The sequence below is a fragment of the Haematobia irritans genome, chromosome 1 (assembly GCF_050003625.1).
Source record: "Haematobia irritans isolate KBUSLIRL chromosome 1, ASM5000362v1, whole genome shotgun sequence".
Classification (NCBI taxonomy): Eukaryota; Metazoa; Arthropoda; class Insecta; order Diptera; family Muscidae; genus Haematobia; species Haematobia irritans.
The window spans coordinates 132,886,832-132,906,227 of record NC_134397.1 but is presented as its reverse complement, the minus strand read 5'-3'; the positions used below and the strand labels follow the sequence as shown (position 1 = coordinate 132,906,227).

Genomic DNA, 19,396 nt, shown 5'->3' with positions numbered 1-19,396 from the left:
GGTTTATAAAGATGTAAATTATGACCAAATCGGAGATACGATAAATATATATGGCAGCTATATCTACATCTGAACCGATTTTTATTTAAAATCAATAGGGATCGTCCCCGAACCGAAGTAAGGCCGTGTGCCAAGTTTGCGAACGATCGGACATAAGATGGGAGCTGTACTTTGCACACAAAAATACATGAACAGACAGACGGACATCTCTAAATCGACTCAAATTTAATTCTAAGACGATCGTTATACTAAAATATATGTCTTAAACTGGTCCTTTTTGGCGTTACATACAAATGCACAAACTTATTATACCCTGTACCACAGTTGTGTTGAAAGGTAAGCGTACTGGTTGGACCGATCTGTTTGGGAGAGTAGGTTGCATCAAACCCCCTGAAATTCAATAAATTTTCAAATAACCCGCTTGCATTCATGGTGGTGGGCATTAAGATCGTATATACTTGTTTAATTAAAAATCAAATCAATTTCTTTGGCTAATTTTATTAGAGTCTAATCAATTTTCGATAGTATTCCTATACTAAAAATCTCGTAAATGTCACTATATATTTATGACTGAAGTAAAATTTCAATTTCAATTGGAGCATTCAGTCGAACTCTTCTATAAGCCATGTCGAAAGAATTTTACCTATTCAACCTTGAAACAGCGGCTAGAAACACTTCGATCTAATTATCATTTATGATGTGACCATTTCTCACTTTGGCTTAATTTAGTGAATCAATAAAAACTAATTAGAATATTGTGTCTTTGCATTGGAATCGTCTAAATTTATTTATATCATTAATTTTTTTTTATTATTATTATGATGCGAATTTCTCGCATAATTTACGATAATCATTCACACGATCGAATTTCTTAAGATCCATCCACTTTTAATGACTGTCGGAGGTGGTGTGAGTTGGATGGTAACCATGATCATCAGCATAATATTCTACCTTGTGGACCTTGCCGTCATGATGATCCTTCCAGGAGTAGGATCCATGAACAAGAATGGCATGTTCCTTGCCATAATCCTTGACTTCACCATTTTCATGGCGATGAATGCCATCACTGGTCTCAGTACTGCAAATTTTATAGGGAATTTTTAGTAAAGAGCTTAAAACCTTTTTTGTGATCTACTTACTCGAATGCATAGTGATGGTGATCAATTTCAGAGCGGGATTTTACGATTTCGGCATGCTCATCTGGGGTGGGAGCTGCCAAGGCGATGGCAACTAAAGCAGCTAAGACAATGAGGAATTTCATTTTTTTTGTTACAGAGTTTTTGGTATTATCGCTGAAAATGCTTTCACTGAAATTGATACTGATTGGGGACACTCAGTTCGGTTTTATACTTTATCACTTATTCGATTTAGGGCTTATTATTCGTAATTTTGGATAATTAGAATTGGAAACTGGTTCTTATTGTTTGATTTCATTAATTTTTTTTTTCAATTACTTCGGGTGTGCAATTACATGTCAAATAATTATTTATTGAATTTCTGGAGAAATGGCGTTTGTTACAAGTAGCCTATATCATTGTTAAACAAAGGCGTTATTGACCCATTTCTTGTTTTTTTTTTGTATGGCCAAATGAGAGCATTGTATTATTCTGGAAAACACTTTTAATGATAATTTACAAACAATGTTATCTTCAAAGGAATTAAAATAAACAAATAATCAGAAAGAGGTCAAAAAATATCTTGATCTTGACCTAATGTTTAATGTAGTCAAAATGTACTTCATATCCTCATATCCACGGGTCAATCAAACATCGTGAATCACACGAAAGTCAAGAGCCATGTTAGTAGTAAATTTCCCCATTATTATCAAAACCAAAAATTCCGTCATTGAGTGTGAGTTACGATACAAGGGTTGCATTTTATATTTAGGGAATAGAAAAACAAAACAGAAATATTAATCATCGAAAATCGCTTTATTATTTTTCAAAATATTACCCATAAAGATCTATACAATTTTGGAGGCCAATCGACCAATTGTCGAAGCACTTTTACCACTCTGATTGAGGTATCTCCACAACATGCATTCTGAACGGATCAACCGCTTTTTCAGCTGACGTATAACGTTGACCTCTCATTTTAGTTTTTACGTTCGGTAATAAAAAGAATTCGTTTGCTCCCACGTCTGTAGTATTCATGCATAGAAAAAAACATGAACAGCGTGCTCGTTTCAAAACGATCCGTTCATGAAAGTGAATCAACACACATGTGGTGTCAAACGGTGAACAGACGGTGTCTATCTGACAACGATAAAATGACGTCATGCGTTGTGAAAACAACAACCAGCATTCATGATCTGAAAACATAATGGTTACGAAGTAAGGAAAGTCTAAAGTCGGGCGGGGCCGACTACGTATATTGCACCACTACTCGTATATTGCACCACTTTGTAGATCCACATTTTCTATACCATATCAACTGTGTTGGGTGCTATGTATAAAGGTGTTTGTCCCAAATACATATGTACATTTAAATCTGAATCGATATGGACAAAATTTTTTAGACTTCTACAAAATCTATTGACTTAAATTTAAGTCTGCTAATGTCTTGGGGTGAAACACAATGTTAGTAAAAACAAGTATATACGGCCCTAAGTTCGGCCAGGCCGAATCTTAAATACCCACCACCATGAATCAAATATTAGGGTTTCCTTTGAAATTTCAGGGGGGTTTGAGGACAAATCAAACAGAGCAGTTCAACCAATACACTTCCCGGAGATAAATTTAAAGATTTTACCTATGAAGGCTATATCAGATTCTGGATTTGTAAGAACCATTTTTGTTTTAGAGGAATCATTAACATCTCTTGTAAGTGTGCAAGAAAATTATAAAATAACGAGTTGATTTGAAATCTTAAATCTGTAACATAGATTTTCACCTGAAAAGTAAAATTTGGAAATTGTACATTGAGTTTCAAGCAATTTTCATGATCGGTGCGCCTTCTATACCCTCAAGAAGTGAAATTTCAGGCAAATCGGATAAACACTACGGTTTCTAGAAACCCATTGAGTTAAATCGGGACATCGTTCTTATGGGGCTATACTAAAACACTGATCGATACTCACCATTTTCGGCGTAACTCTTTATGATCCAAAAATAATTCTAGATTTCGAATTTCATACAAATTGGATAAAAACAACGGTTTTTATAATCCATAGAAAAAAAATCCGGAGATCGGTCATTATTGGGGATATACCAAAACATGAACCACTACACGCCCTTTTCGGCACACCTCTTTATTGTCATAAAATACTTCTAGATTTCCAATTTCAGGCAAATTGGATAAAAACTACAGTTTCTATAAGTCCAAGAAGTAAAATCGGGAGATTGCTCTATATGGGGGATATACCAAACCATGGACCGATACTCACCATTTTCGGCATGCCTATTTATGGTCCTGAAATACCTCTAGATTTCCAATTTCAGACAAATTGGATAAAAACTACGGTTTCTATAAGCCCAAGACCCCAAATCGGGAGATCGGTTTATATGGGGACCATACCAAAACATTGACCGATGCTCACCATTTTTGGCATACCTCTTTACGGTCCTAAAACACCTCTAGATTTCAAATTTCAGGCAAATTGGATAATAACTACGGATTGTAGAAGCCCAAGAAGTGAAATCGGGAGATCGGTCTATATAGAGGCTATACCAAAATATAGACCGATACTAATCATTTTTGGTACACCTCCTTATGGTCCTAAAATACCTCTTAAATAATTTCAAATTTCAGGCAAATTGAGTAAAAACTACGGTTTTAATAAGCACAAGACCCCAAATCGGGAGGTCGGTTTATATGGGGACTATATCAAAACCTGGACCGATATAGCCCATCTTCGAACTTGACCTGCCTGCAGACAAAAGACGAGTTTGTTCAAAATTTCAGGACGATTACTTCATTATTGAAGACTGTAGCGTGATTACAACAGACAGACAGACGGACATGGTTATATCGTCTTAGAATTTCTCCCTGATCAAGAATATATATACTTTAAACTTATTATACCCCCGTCACCATTCTATGGTGCTGGGTATAAATATAGGAAACATTTAAATCTGAAACAATTTTTAAGCAACTTCGTAAAATCGTATTTATGATTTCTCGGTCCATAGCTATGTATTCGTAGAGGAAAATTTAAGTCATTTTTACGACTTAGCAGTGGCGATTTTACAAGAAAAATGTGGGTATATACCCTACGGGAAATGGATTAACCACAGAACCGGTGCAAGGCTAGTCCCTGGTGTTTATGGACCAGTCCTATTTCTGGTCAAGACGTATGGTAGGGACCGGTCACTTTAACATGGGTTTGTCATTGATGGGGTAAATTTACACTTTAAGATGCGTCTTGGACTCCATTCCAAAGGACACGTCCTGGGACAATTTAATAGTATACCCCATAGACAGGTCCTCATTAACCAGTCTCGGTTAAACTCTTAGGATACGGTTTCATTTTCGTTATCCGAATCGCACCAGGAATGAAAATCGTTTGAAGTATGTTGAACAATGGCAATTTGCACCTCGCAGGGTATATACATACAAATACATACAAATATATATATATATATATATATATATATATATATATATATATATATATATATATATATATATATATATATATATATATATATATATATATATATATATATATATATATATATATATATATATATATATATATATATATATATATATATATATATAGAGTAAACAAAATCTTTCGAATTATTAAGAAAAAACAAGTATATACGGCCGTTTCTACAAAATCTATAGACTCAAAATTTAAGTCGGCTAATGCACTAGGATGTAACACCATGTTAGTAAAAAAATATGGGAAACATTTAAATCAGAAGCAATTTTAAGGAAACTTCGCAAAAGTTTATTTATCGCTCGATATATATGTATTAGAAGTTTAGGAAAATTAGAGTCATTTTTACAACTTTTCGACTAAGCAGTGGCGATTTTACAAGGAAAATGTTGGTATTTTGACCATTTTTTTCTAAATCAGAAAAACATATATATGGGAGCTATATCTAAATCTGAACCGATTTCAACCAAATTTTGCACACACAGCTACAATGCTAATTCTACTCCCTGTGCAAAAGTAGAGTCATTTTTACAACTTTTCGACTAAGCAGTGGCGATTTTACAAGGAAAATGTTGGTATTTTGACCATTTTTGTCGAAATCAGAAAAACATATATATGGGAGCTATATCTAAATCTGAACCGATTTCAACCAAAGTTTGCACGCATAGCTACAATGCTAATTCTACTCCCTGTGCAAAATTTCAACTAAATTGGAGCAAAAAATTAGCCTCTGTGGTCATATGAGTGTAAATCGGGCGAAAGCTATATATGGGAGCTATATATAAATCTGAACCGATTTCAATAAAATTTGGTACACTTGACTACACTACTAATTCTACTCCCTGTGCAAAATTTCAACCAAATTGGGGTTAAACTCTGGCTTCTGCGACCGTATTTGTCCATATCGGGCGAAAGATATATATGGGAGCTATATCTAAATCTGAACCGATTTCAATAAAATTTGGCACACTTGACTATAGTACTAATTGTTATTCTTGTGCAAAATTTTAAGCAAATTAGGGTAAAACTCTGGCTTCTGGGGCCATATAAGTCCATATCGGGCGAAATATATATATGGGAGCTATATCTAAATCTGAACCAATTTCTTCCAAAATCAATAGGGATCTATTCTGAGCCAAAACACATACTTGTGCCAAATTTGAAGTCGATTGGACGAAAACTGCGACCTAGACTTTGATTACAAAAATGTGTTCACGGACAGACGGATAGACGGACAGACGGACATCGCTATATCGACTCAGGAGCCCACCCTTAGCATTTTTGCCAAAGACACCATGTGTCTATCTCGTCTCCTTCTGGGTGTTGCAAACATATGCACTAACTTATAATACCCTGTTCCACAGTGTGGAGCAGGGTATAAGAATTAAATGATTCAATTAATTATTGTGACTTATTGTTTGTTTTATTTAAATCAACTATTTTTCTGTAAGAAATTTATTTCTATTGAAAATGTTCTCAAAATTTTATTTCTATAAAATTAATTCATCCAATTAATTTTTAATTGAAATGTCTTCAATCACAGAAATGATAGTATCAATTACAAAATTAATTGAAGGTCAATTAAAAAGTTAATGGATGCTATCAAATTTTGTTTCAATTAAAAAAATTGTTGAATCAATTAAATTTTTAATTGAACATTTTTTAAAACTCAATACTATAATTGAAAAAATATTGAATGAAAAAATGAATTGAATGAAATATTTTTCTGTGAATGTATAAATGGAAATTTGACCTTTTTAACACTATATGGTATGACACAATGTTATTGGTAGTAAAGGCTTGCACAAGATATCTTATAAGATATATCAAGACATTTATATAGATTGAATTAGAGGATTCGCAAGCCAAATTTGGGGGACCATTTATATGGGGGCTATACGTAAAAGTGGACCGATATGGCCCATTTGCAATACCATCCGACCTACATCAATAACAACTACTTGTGCCAAGTTTCAAGTCGATAGCTTGTTCCGTTCGGAAGTTAGCGTGACTTCAACAGACAGACGGACGGACATGCTCAGATCGACTCAGAATTTCACCACGACCCAGAATATATATACTTTATGGGGTCTTAGAGCAATATTTCGATGTGTTACAAACGGAATGACAAAGTTAATATACCCCCATCCTATGGTGGAGGGTATAAAAAGGCCGATTAAATACGTATATTATTAAGTTTAAAGTTTCTATAGAAATAAAATTTTGACAAAATAAAATTTTGACAACATTTTCTATAATTTAGAAAAATTTTCTATAGAAATAAAATTTGGAAAAATTTTTCTATAGAAATAAAATTTTGACAAAATTTTCTATAGAAATAAAATTTTGGAAAAAAAGAATTCTATAGAAATAAAATTTTGGAAAAAAGAATTCTATAGAAATAACATTTTGACAATGTTTTCCATAAAAATAAAAATTTGGTAGACAATTTTCGGCTCGAGTGGCAACCATGAATATAAACCTATATGGACCAATTTTTGTGTGATTGGGGATCGGCTATATATAACTATAGACCGATATGGACCAATTTTGGCATGGATATTAGCGGCCTTATACTAACGCCACGTTGCAAATTTCAACAGGATCGGATGAATTTTGCTCCTCCAAGAGGCTCCGGAGGTCAAATCTGGGGAACGGTTTATATGGGGGCTAAAATTTGTCTACCAAAATAAAAATTTGGTAGACTATTTTCGGCTCCAGTTGCAACCATGAATATAAACCTATATCGACCAATTTTTGTGCGATTGGGGATCGGCTATATATAATTATCGACCGATGTGGACCAATTTTTACATAGTTGTTAGAGACAAAATTCTAACACCATGTTCCAAATTTCAACTGACTCGAATGAAATTTGCTCCTCCAAGAGGCTCCAAAACCAAATCTCGGGATCGGTTTATATGGGGGCTATATATAATTATGGACCGATGTGGACCAATTTTTACATAGTCGTTAAAGACCATATACTAACACCATGTACCAAATTTCAGCCGGATCGAACGAAATTTGCTTCTCTTAGAGGCTCCGAAAGACAAATAGGCGGATCGGTTTATATGGGGGCTATATATAATTATGGACCGATGCGGACCAAGTTTTGCATGGTTCTTAGAGACCATATACTAACACCATGTACCAAATTTCAGCCGTATAGGATGAAATTTGCTTCTCTTAGAGGCTCCGAAAGCCAAATCAGGGGATCCGTTTATATGGGGGCTATATATAATTATGGACCGATGTGTATATATATTCTGGGTCGTGGTGAAATTCTGAGTCGATCTGAGCATGTCCGTCCGTCCGTCCGTCCGTCCGTCTGTTGAAATCACGCTAACTTCCGAACGAAACAAGCTATCGACTTGAAACTTGGCACAAGTAGTTGTTATTGATGTAGGTCGGATGGTATTGAAAATGGGCCATATCGGTCCACTTTTACGTATAGCCCCCATATAAACGGACCCCCAAATTTGGCTTGCGAGGCCTCTAAGAGAAGCAAATTTCATCCGATCCGGCGGAAATTTGGTACGTGGTGTTAGTATATGGTCTCTAATAACCACGCAAAAATTGGTTAATATCGGACCATAATTATATATACCCCCCATAAACCGATCCCCCGATTTGGCTTGCGGAGCCTCTAAGTGAAGCAAATTTCTTCCGATCCGGCTGAAATTTGGTACATGGTGTTAGTATATGGTCTCTAACAACCATGTAAAAATTGGTCCATATTGGTCCATAATTATATATAGCCCCCATATAAACCGATCACCAGATTTGACCTCCGGAGCCTCTTGGAAGACCAAAATTCATCTGATTCAGTTGAAATTTGGTACGTGATGTTAATATATGGCCTCAAACACCCATGCAAAAATTGGTCGATATCGGTCCAACAACCATGCAGGAATTGGTTCCTATCAGTCCATAATAATATATAGCTCCCATATAAACCGATCCCCAGATTTGACCTCCGGTGCTTTTGGAGAAGCAAAATTCATCCGATCTGGTTGAAATTTGGTACGTGGTGGTAGTATATGATATTTAACAACCATGTGAGTTGAAACGTGTGGATGACAGTCTTTCGTATAAGTTTCTACGCAATCCATGGTGGAGGGTACATAAGATTCGGCCTGGCCGAACTTACGGCCGTATATACTTGTTTTTTTTTCAAATGTCAATTCTCTTGGTTCGGAATGTCTATTCTCTTTACTCCGAATACTCATTCTAATATTCAAATTAAATAATATTTAGACTTAAGCATATCAAATTTTTGGCTTTATCATAAAACAGTTTTCCGAAACAACATACAAGCGGTTTCACAGAAATTGCTCTCTTTTCATTCTCTCGCTCACACAAAAAATTTTTTCTCTGATTCAATCACCAAATTAATTGATCCAATTAATTTTTTAATTGAAATGTCTTCAATCACGAAAATGATAGTATCAATCACAGTTTTAATTGGGCATAGAAAAAATTCTTGATTAAAAAATTAATTGATTTTTTCAGCAAAATTCAATTAATTTTTTAATTGATTCAATTAAAAATTTAATTGATGTTGATTGCAAAACGCAATTAATTTATTAATTAAAAAGGGTAACTATTTTTAATTACTTAGTTAGATTGGCTTAGAGTTTTTATTTGGATTAACAAATGATTGTTTGAAATACATTTTTAATTAAAAAAGTAAAAAAAATCAGCACTTTTTTTAAGTTAATTGTATCAATTAATTTTTTAATTAAACATTTTAAAAATTTCAATCATTGACTTAATTAACTTAATGTTTCTATCATGATTAAAAAGTTAATTGTATCAATTAATTTATTAATTGAAAAAATTTTCAACTTCAATTAACTTTTTAATTGGAAATATTTTGGTGATATTTTTTTCTGTGCTGTGTTATGTTGATATCTTTCGTCAACCCTCCATCTCTATTTCTTTCTCTATACTCTCTCTCTCTCTCTCTCTGTCGCTCTCTGAATAAAATATCACAACATATATATGTTTACTCGAAATTTGTAAATTTATATATGTTTACATTCACACATATTATTTTTATAAAACATTCATGTCCCAAACATAATATATTCTAACATATTAACATATGTGTCCCAAACATCTAGTGTTAGTTTAGGAACATTACATGTTTCCACTTAAATATATTGTGTTTAAAAATTGCGCCCGAAACACATTTTGTTTATATCGGAACATATGAAAAACCTATTTTTCTAACAGTGTACCTAAAAAGCCATTGAAAAAGTATCTTGATCGACATTGAACCTATATTCAGAATGCAATGACTTCTAGAAAATAAATGTAAACACCAATTTTTGTATTTGAAATGGTCATTTCATAAATTTTTACTTATAATTTATATAAGAATTCTGGTATGATATTTCAGCTCAATAGCTGTTTCTCTGTATGTGACATCTAGGAATTTACATTAATATATATTTTATGTCGTGAATTATAATCATTCCCATTGAAAACAAAAACAAGTGAGTAAAATAGAATGTCGGGCGAGGCCGATTATATCGTATTATTAAAATAAGTTATGGTACGTATTTTAGGGTATCTTATCCAAATGTCGGCCAATATGCCTGATATAATTCATAGTATTATCCTGTGCTAAATTTCAATAAGATCTTTTGCTATATGAGGATTTCTTGATAATTTGTTGACACGTATATATGGGAGCTATATCTAAAAACGAAGCGATGTGAACGATATTTTACTAGAGAGTCTTATATAAATTCTGAGTTCGGTAATATGGTTATATTCTTGCAAATCTTAGGATACATACAACTAGGATCTATACTTGATATTAAGTGGGATATGAACCGTATTTCCATATTTAAGAAAAGTACATGTTTATGTGAGTTTTCTCAATGTGAACCGAAATGCCTGATATTAGGTGCTACACGTGAGTTTACAACTACAGGGTTCTTAGTGGCACATTGAGTCCATTATTAAAAAAAGAGGAAATCGCTCAATTAGTGTGGGTAATGTAGCCACATTTGGGAAAATCGGACGATATATTTATGTACGAGCTATATGTAAGTCAGAATAAGATTTAAATTTTAAATTTGAGCAAGATCGGTTAATAAATAAGGCTATTACGGCCAAATTATGGTAAATCGGCGATACATATACAAATATGGGAGCTATATATAAATCTGAACCGATTTGTATGATACTTTGCAGATTTAGTTTATACTATGAATGATTATGTTGTGCTAAATTTGAGCAAGATCTGTTAATAAATAAGGCCAATTTTTGGAAAATTGGACTATACGTTTATATGGGAGCACGCGTGAGTCATGCTGACGGCAACGGCGTGAGCGTGAATAACCAATCAAATATCGTGCGTGAGTCACGAAAATGTGCGTGAACGAATTTTGGAAAAACACGCTCACGAAAATAATCCCGCTTACAAACATAAAATGCTTACGAGTTGAATTCATTTATAATTTTAGTGACACCTAGGATGTTAAGAGTTTTATAACGCTCTCGATTTTAATCATAATCATGTTTTTAGTCAGGTTCTATAGGTAAATTACTCATAAAATTATTTGTGAGTCACGAGGTTTTTCGTGAGTTACGACATTTTTCGTGAGTCACGATATTTTTCGAGAGTCACGACCTTTAAAAGATTTTCATGCGTGAGTGTGCCTGAATACAAATTTTCTTTTCGTGAACGTGCGTGAGCGTGAGTCCTACCAAAAAATATCGTGCGTGAGTGTGCGTGAATAAGATTTCTCCGTCGTGAGTATGCGTGAGCGTGAGTAAAATATTACTCACGTGCACACCTCTAGGAGCTATCTGTACCAATTTGGATAATATTTTGCAAGTTTGATTGATACCAGAGAAGGTTACCTTGTGCTAAATTTGAGTGAGATTGGTTAATAATTTTTTGACCATAATAGCCTTGGTCAAAAATAGGTTTATTAGGGGTAAATATTTGAAAAATATAATCTGAACCGATTCAGATTATATTTTGCACGTTTGGTTGATATTACAGAAGATTACCATGTGCTAAATTTGAGTAAGATCGGTTAAATATTAGAAAATCGGGCAATGCATATATATGGGAGCTATATCTAGATCTGAATCGATTTCCATGATTTTTCGCACATATAGTTAGTACCGTAGAAGTTTATAGTAACCCAACTGTAAGCAAAATCGGTTTATAACTAAGGACCACATACATATATATGAGAGCTATATCTAAATCTGAAACTATTTCGATGAAATTTTAGTAATGAAAAAGATTACTTTGTCCAAATTTAACGCCGATCGGTTAGTAAACAAGTAAGTTCGGCCGGGCCGAATCTTAAATACCCACCACTATGAATCAAATATGAAATTTCAGGGGGGTTTTATGACACATCAAGCAGAGCAGTTCAACCAGTACACTTCCCGAAGATAAATTTAAAGATTTTACCTATGAAGACTATATCAGATTTTGGATTTATAAGAAACATTTTTGTTTGAGTTTTAGAGGAATCATTAACATCTCTTGTAAGTGTGCAAGAAAATGACGAAATAACATCTTGATTGGAAATCTAAAATCTGTAGATTTTCACCCCCATAATTTAAATGATTACGAGAAGTAAAATATGGAAATTTTACATTTAGTTTCAAGCCATTTTCATGATCAGTGCGCCTTCTATACACTCCAGAAGTGAAGTCGGTCTATATGGAGGCCTCACCATATGGACCGATAAAAACTAAATCCGATACACGTTTTCGTGAGTCTAAAATACAATTTCAGGCAAATCGGATAAAAACTACGGTTTCTAGGAACTCAAGGAGATCGAGAGATTGATCTTAAGGGGGTTATACTAAAACATGGACCGATACTCACCGTTTTCGGCACACCTCTTTATGGTCCTAAAAATCCTTTTAGATTTCAAATTTCTGGATAATTGAATAAAAACTACGGATTCTAGAAGCCCAAGAAATAAAATCGGGAGATTGGTCTATATGGGTGCTATACCAAAACATGGACCGATACTCACCATTTTTGGCACACCTCTTTATGGTCCTACAATACCTCTAGATTTCAAATTTCAGGCAAATTGGTTAAAAACTACGGATTCTAGAAGCCCAAGAAATAAAATCGGGATATCGATCTATATGAGGGCTATACCAAAACATGGACCGATACGCGCTATTTTTGGCACACCTCTTTATGATCCTAACGTAACTCTAGATTTAAAATTTTAGGCAAATTGTATAAAAACTACGGATTCTAGAAGACCAAGAAGTAAAACCGGAAGATCGCTCTATATGGGGGCTATACCAAAACATGGACCGATACTCGCCATTTTTGGCACACTTCTTTACGATCCTAACGTAAGTCTAGATTTAAAATTTTAGGCAAATTGGATAAAAACTGCGGTTTTTATAAGCCCAAGACCCCAAATCGGGTGGTCGATTTATATGGGGGCTATACCAAAACATGGCCCGATACTCACCATTTTTGGCTCACCTCCTTATGGTCGTAAAATACCTTTAGATTTCAAATTTCAGGCAAATTGGATAAAAACTGCGGTTTTTATAAGCCCAAGACCCCAAATCGGGTGGTCGGTTTATATGGGGGCTATATCAAAACCTGGACCGATATAGCCCATCTTCGAACTTGACCTGCCTGCAGACAAAAGACGAGTTTGTGCAAAATTTCAGCACGATGGCTTCATTATTGAAGACTATGGCGTGATTACAACAGACAGCCAGACAGTCAGACAGACAGCCAGCCAGACAGACGGACGGACATCGTTATATCATCTTAGAATTTCTCCCTGTTCAAGAATATATACTTTATATAGTCGGAAATCGATATTTCGATGTGTTACAAACGGAATGACAAAATTATTATATCGACTCAAGAGGTGATTCTAAGCCTATCGGTATATATTTTATGGATTCTAAAATCAATATTTCTGGTAGACACATTTTTTGGCAGATCAAAGTTATTATAACCTGATCACTATGTGCACTGAAAAAAATATTGTCGTGAAGCCAAAGATTTCATTTACTTAAAATACGAATGCAAATTTTGCTTAGCATAGAAGACGCATTTCTCTAATATAAAGTTTTTTTTCCTTGTCCAAAAGTCGATAAACTTTTTAATGAAGTCGTATTGTCTTTATAATTAATCGATTTGACTTAAAAATGGGTATCATAACATGAAAGAAAAAATGTTTGGTCTAAGGTCAACTTGACTTTAATAATTCATAAAAATTCTTTAAAAATAATGAAACTGTCTTTAAATTTGTTGTCACCACAATGGACTGAATAGTTTATGTGAGCCTGATACATCGGGCTGCAACATAACCTAACCTAACCTAACCATATTTCATCCGATCAGGCTAAAATTTGGTACATGATGTTGGTATATGGTCTCATTGAGCTTAACATGGAATCGGGCAGCACTCAGTGATAAGAGAGAAGTTCACCAATGTGGTATCACAATGGACTGAATAGTCTACGTGAGCCTGCTACATCGGGCTGCCACCTAACCTAAACTATAACATAATTTCTACTGAAAGTCGAGTCTGTATTTGGAAAATAAGTTGTCATTAACTAGTTTTTAAAGGTCTTTGATAGCATATAAAGAAAAAAGCTGGAAAAAACGAAAAATTAAAATTTTCTTCCTAGAAGCAAGTACACAAAACCCAAATTTAAAAGAGAATTTTGTCTTAAAAGTAGCCAAAGAAGCGGAGAATATAATCCGTTTCTTTGGCTCGGAATCAATACCAAAATTGTTGAAGTAATGAAAAAATTTTTGGAACCGGGCATGCTTTTTTTTCAGTGTGGTTTAGGGTATAAAAATAGGAAATCGCTCAATTTGAGTGGTAATGTAGCAAAATTAGTGATGAAAATACATATGTATGTGAGAGCTTTGTCTTAATCTGAATTAGTTCGGTTCATAACTCTGAATATGAAATTTGGGTACGATTGGTTAATAAATAAGGATTTTATGGCCAAATTTAGGAAAATCGAGCGATACATATGAATGGGAGCTATATTTCTAAATCTGAACCGATTTCAAAGACTTTTTGCAGGTACACTCAAAAAAAAAAGTGAACTCTCTATTTCACTAAAGCCAATTTATCTAAATTTTAGTTCATACAATTATTGTGTTTGGAGAAAGTTTCCTCTACTCCAATAATTTTTTGCCTACGTTAGATAAATGAACTAAAAAACGGGAAAAATTATACACAAATAAAGATTTACTGAAATAGCATAAATTTTACTACAAAAGCGCCCATCATGAACTTCGTATGTCACTAAAGACATTCTTGCAATTTTTAACTCCAATTTTTATACCCTCCATCATAGGATGGGGGTATATTAACTTTGTCATTCCGTTTGTAACACATCGAAATATTGCTCTAAGACCCCATAAAGTATATATATTCCGGGTCGTGGTGAAATTCTGAGTCGATCTAAGCATGTCCGTCCGTCCGTCCGTCCGTCCGTTTGTTGAAATCACGCTAACTTCCGAACGAAACAAGCTATCGACTTGAAACTTGGCACAAGTAGTTGTTATCGATGTAGGTCGGATGGTATTGAAAATGGGCCATATCGGTCCACTTTTACGTATAGCCCCCATATAAAGGGACCCTCAGATTTGGCTTGTGGAGCCTCTAACAGAAGCATATTTCATCCGATCCGGCTGAAATTTGGTATATGATGTTGGTATATGGTCTCCAACAACCATGCAAAAATTGGTCCACATCGGTCCATAATTATATATAGCCCCCATATAAACCGATCCCCAGATTTGGCTTGTGGAGCCTCTAAGAGAAGCATATTTCATCCGATCCGGCTGAAATTTGGTACATGGTGTTGGTAGATAGTCTCTACCAATCATGCAAAAATTGGTCCACATCGGTCCATAACTATATATAGCCCCCATATAAACCGATCCCCAGATTTGGCTTGTGGAGCCTCTAAGAGATGCATATTTCATCCGATCCGGCTGAAATTTGGTACATGGTGTTGGTAGATGGTCTCTAATAATCATGCAAAAATTGGTCCACATCGGTCCATAATTATATATAGACCCCATATAAACCGATCCCCAGATTTGGCTTGCGGATCCTCAAAGAGAAGCAAATTTCATCCGATGCGGCTGAAATTTGGTAAATGATGTTGGTATATGGTCTCTAACAACCATGCAAAAATTGGTCCACATCGGTCCATAATTATATATAGACCCCATATAAACCGATCTCCAGATTTGGCTTGCGAAGCCTCAAAGAGAAGCAAATTGCATCCGATCCGGCTGAAATGTGGTACATGATGTTGGTATATGGTCTCTAACAACCATGCAAAAATTGGTCCACATCGGTCCATAATTATATATGGACCCCATTTAAACCGATCCCCAGATTTGGGTTGCGGAGCCTCAAAGAGAAGCAAATTTCATCCGATCCGCCTGAAATTTTGTACATGATATTCTTATATGGTATCTAATAACCATGCAAAAATTGGTCCACATCGGTTCATAATTATATATAGCCCCCATATAAGCCGATCCCCAGACTTGGCTTGCGAAGTCTCCAAGAGAAGCAAATTTCATCCAATCCGGTTGTAATTTTGAACATGGTGTTAGTATATGATCTTTAACAACCGTGCCAGAATTGGTCCATATCGGTCCATAATTATATATAGCCCCCATATAAAACGTTCTCCAGATTTGACCTCCGGAGCCTCTTGAAGGAGCAAAATTCATCCGATCCGGTTCAAATTAGGAACGTGGTGTTAGTATATGGTCGCTAACAACCATACAACAATTGGTCCAATCACACAAAAATTGGTCCATATCGGTTCATAATCGGTGCCACTAGAGTCAAAAATAATCTACCAAAATTTTATTTATATAGAAAATTTTGTCAAAATTTTATTTCTATAGAAAATTTTGTCAAAATTTTATTTCTATAGAAAATTTTGTCAAAATTTTATTTCTATAGAAAATTTTGTCAAAATTTTATTTCTATAGAAAATTTTTTCAAAATTTTATTTCTAGAGAAAATTTTGTTAAAATTTTATTCGGTTCATAATCATGGTTGCCACTCCAGCCAAAAATAATCTACCAAGGTTTTATTTCTATTGAAAATTTTGTCAAAAGTTTATTTCTATAGAAAATTTTGTTAAAATTTTATTTCTGTAGAAATTTTTGTCAAAATCTTCTTTCTATAGAAAATTTTATCAAAATTTTTATTTCTATAGAATATTTTGTGAAAATTTTATTTCTATAGAAAATTTTGTTAAAATTTTATTTCTGTAGAAAATTTTGTTAAAATTTTATTTCTGTAGAAAATTTTGTCAAAATTTTATGTCTACTTTGTCAAACTGAATTATATACGTATTGGATCGATCTTTTTTGATTTAATATATACCACGTATGGACTTACATACAATTTAGAAGATGGTGTTAGGAGGTTTTAAGATACCTTGCCATCGGCAAGCGTTACCGCAACTTAAGTAATTCGATTGTGGATGGCAGTGTTTAGATGAAGTTTCTACGCAATCCATGATGGAGGGTACATAAGCTTCGGCCTGGCCGAACTTACGGCCGTATATACTTGTTTTCCTTTAAACTACAAAATTTTCTTTAACAAGTGAAAAAAAAAATTATTTACGTCTAATACATTTTCTTGAATTTGTTGAAAAATATTTACTTATGTTTGTAATATCGGCGTGATGCCAGCGCTTGTAGTACTGTTTAGTTAAACATTTCTAAAAATATTCAAAATTTTCTAAAATTAATCAAAAGTTTTCTTCCTGAGGGTTCACTGTTTTTTCAGTGTATAGTTAGTGTTATAAAATATTATATTATGACGACATTGAGCAAACTCGGTTAATAAATTAGTGTTTTATGGTAAAATTTTGGAAAATCGGGCGATATATACACTCAAAAAAAAGTTTACTTGTATCCAAAGGTTTTGACTTTCCCTTAAGGATTTTGATATTGATTCTGAGTCAAAGATGCGGCTTCTTGAAAATAAAGAAATTTTTTAGCGACCTATGTTGCTTTAAATCTAGGATCAATAAAATTTAAATTAAGATAGAGATTCCATTAATCGAATTTTCATTCTCTTTTCGCGATATAACATGGCTGATAAGTCCCCGATCTAACAAAGGAAAACACATTTTTTTTGTCAAAACTCGTTTTTGTTATTCACCATAGTTCGACCTTCCAATTTTTTGATACCATTTTGGTAGTACTTCGGTTTTGCCTCAAAATAGGCCTCAGTTTCGGCGATCACCTCTTCATTGTAGCCAAATTTTTTCCCTGCGAGTATCCTTTTGAGGTCTGAGAACAAGAAAAAGTCGCTGGGGGCCAGATCTGGAGAATACGGTGGGTGGGGAAGCAATTCGAAGCCCAATTCATGAATTTTTGCCATCGTTCTCAATGACTTGTGGAACGGTGCGTTGTCTTGGTGGAACAACACTTTTTTCTTCTTCATACACTGAAAAAACAGTGAACCCACCAGGAAGAAAAATTTCGGTTAATTTTAGAAAATTTTAACTAAACAGTATAACAAACGCTGGCATCACGCCGATGTCATAAAAATAAGTAAATCTTTTTCTACAAATTCAAGAAAATTTATTAGACATAATTAAGTTTTTTCACTTGTTAAAAAAAATTTTGTAGTTTGAAGGAAAAATTGGAGTTCAAAATTGCAAGAATGTCTTTAGTGACATACGAAGTTCATGATGAACGCATTTGTAGTAAAATTTACAAATTTAAAGAAATATTGAACTATTTTGTGGAAGACACGAATTTAGTTAATCTTTATCCTTCATTTGTGTATATTTTTTTCCTCGGTTTTAGTTAATTTAACTAACGTACACAAAAACTTATTAGAGTAGAGGAAACTTTCTCCAACCATAATAATTCCATGAACTAAACGAAAGTTAAATTGGCTTTAGTGAAATAGAGAGTTCACTTTTTTTTGAGTGTATGGGGCCGTTTTGCCGCGATTTCGACCTTCAAACGCTCCAATAACGCCATATAATAGTCACTGTTGATGGTTTTTCCTTTCTCAACGGACTTTTGAGTCTTTCCACGCTTCGGAGACGGTTCACCACGCTCCGGACGATTTCTTTAAATAAGAAATGTGTTTCTTTACTTTAAGTTCGAAGATATACGACTTTAACCGAGGGACGCAAATTTCCAAATTTTGTGTCCTAAATTTAATAAAAAAAATTTTTGAAGCAAAGATTATAAACTTTATCTTAATTAAAATTTTATTATTTCAAAGAAATTTGTCCTTAGTAATTCGTAAATTGCGCATCCTAAAATTTAAGTTGTGTAATCTTTAATATTACGTAAATATTTTTGTTTCAGTGTGTATATATGGGAGAAATGAACAGATGCAGTAAATTGTTTGCGGGGTCAATTTAAAATTCAAAATTTCAGAAATGTTGCATACAATTTTGACTTCTATTTCCCATGTATTAAAATGCGCATTTAACCTCAACCGGTTATGTTTAATAAATTGTTCTAATTCCCAATTGTGACAATAGGCGATATAATCTTAATAATGTACATATCATCTACAGAGGTGTAGAGATAATTGTTCGTATATCGAAAACAATTAATTGGAACAAGTTCTCAAAGGTAATAATGGTTGTTGTTTTCGGACAATGGCCTCGGTTGGGAACAAATAACAAAAGTATAAAACAGTTCAATTTGAATCAAAGCGATACCTACTTAATTGGAATCTAGAATAGGAAAAGCTGATTATTTTCGCATAAGCAAAA

At 33.9% G+C, this 19,396-nt stretch overlaps 1 protein-coding gene across 1 annotated transcript; it reads right to left on the bottom strand.

Annotated features, from left to right (window-relative positions):
* Positions 1 to 753: 753 nt before the first annotated feature.
* On the bottom strand, positions 754 to 1,296 carry LOC142242045 (larval cuticle protein 65Ab1-like). The gene is made up of 2 exons (XM_075313964.1): positions 1,140 to 1,296; positions 754 to 1,078 (listed from the first exon to the last, which is right to left on the bottom strand). The coding sequence occupies exons 1-2, from the start codon at positions 1,259 to 1,261 to the stop codon at positions 889 to 891; spliced, it is 312 nt and encodes a 103-aa protein (XP_075170079.1). The 5' UTR covers positions 1,262 to 1,296; the 3' UTR covers positions 754 to 888.
* Positions 1,297 to 19,396: the final 18,100 nt, after the last annotated feature.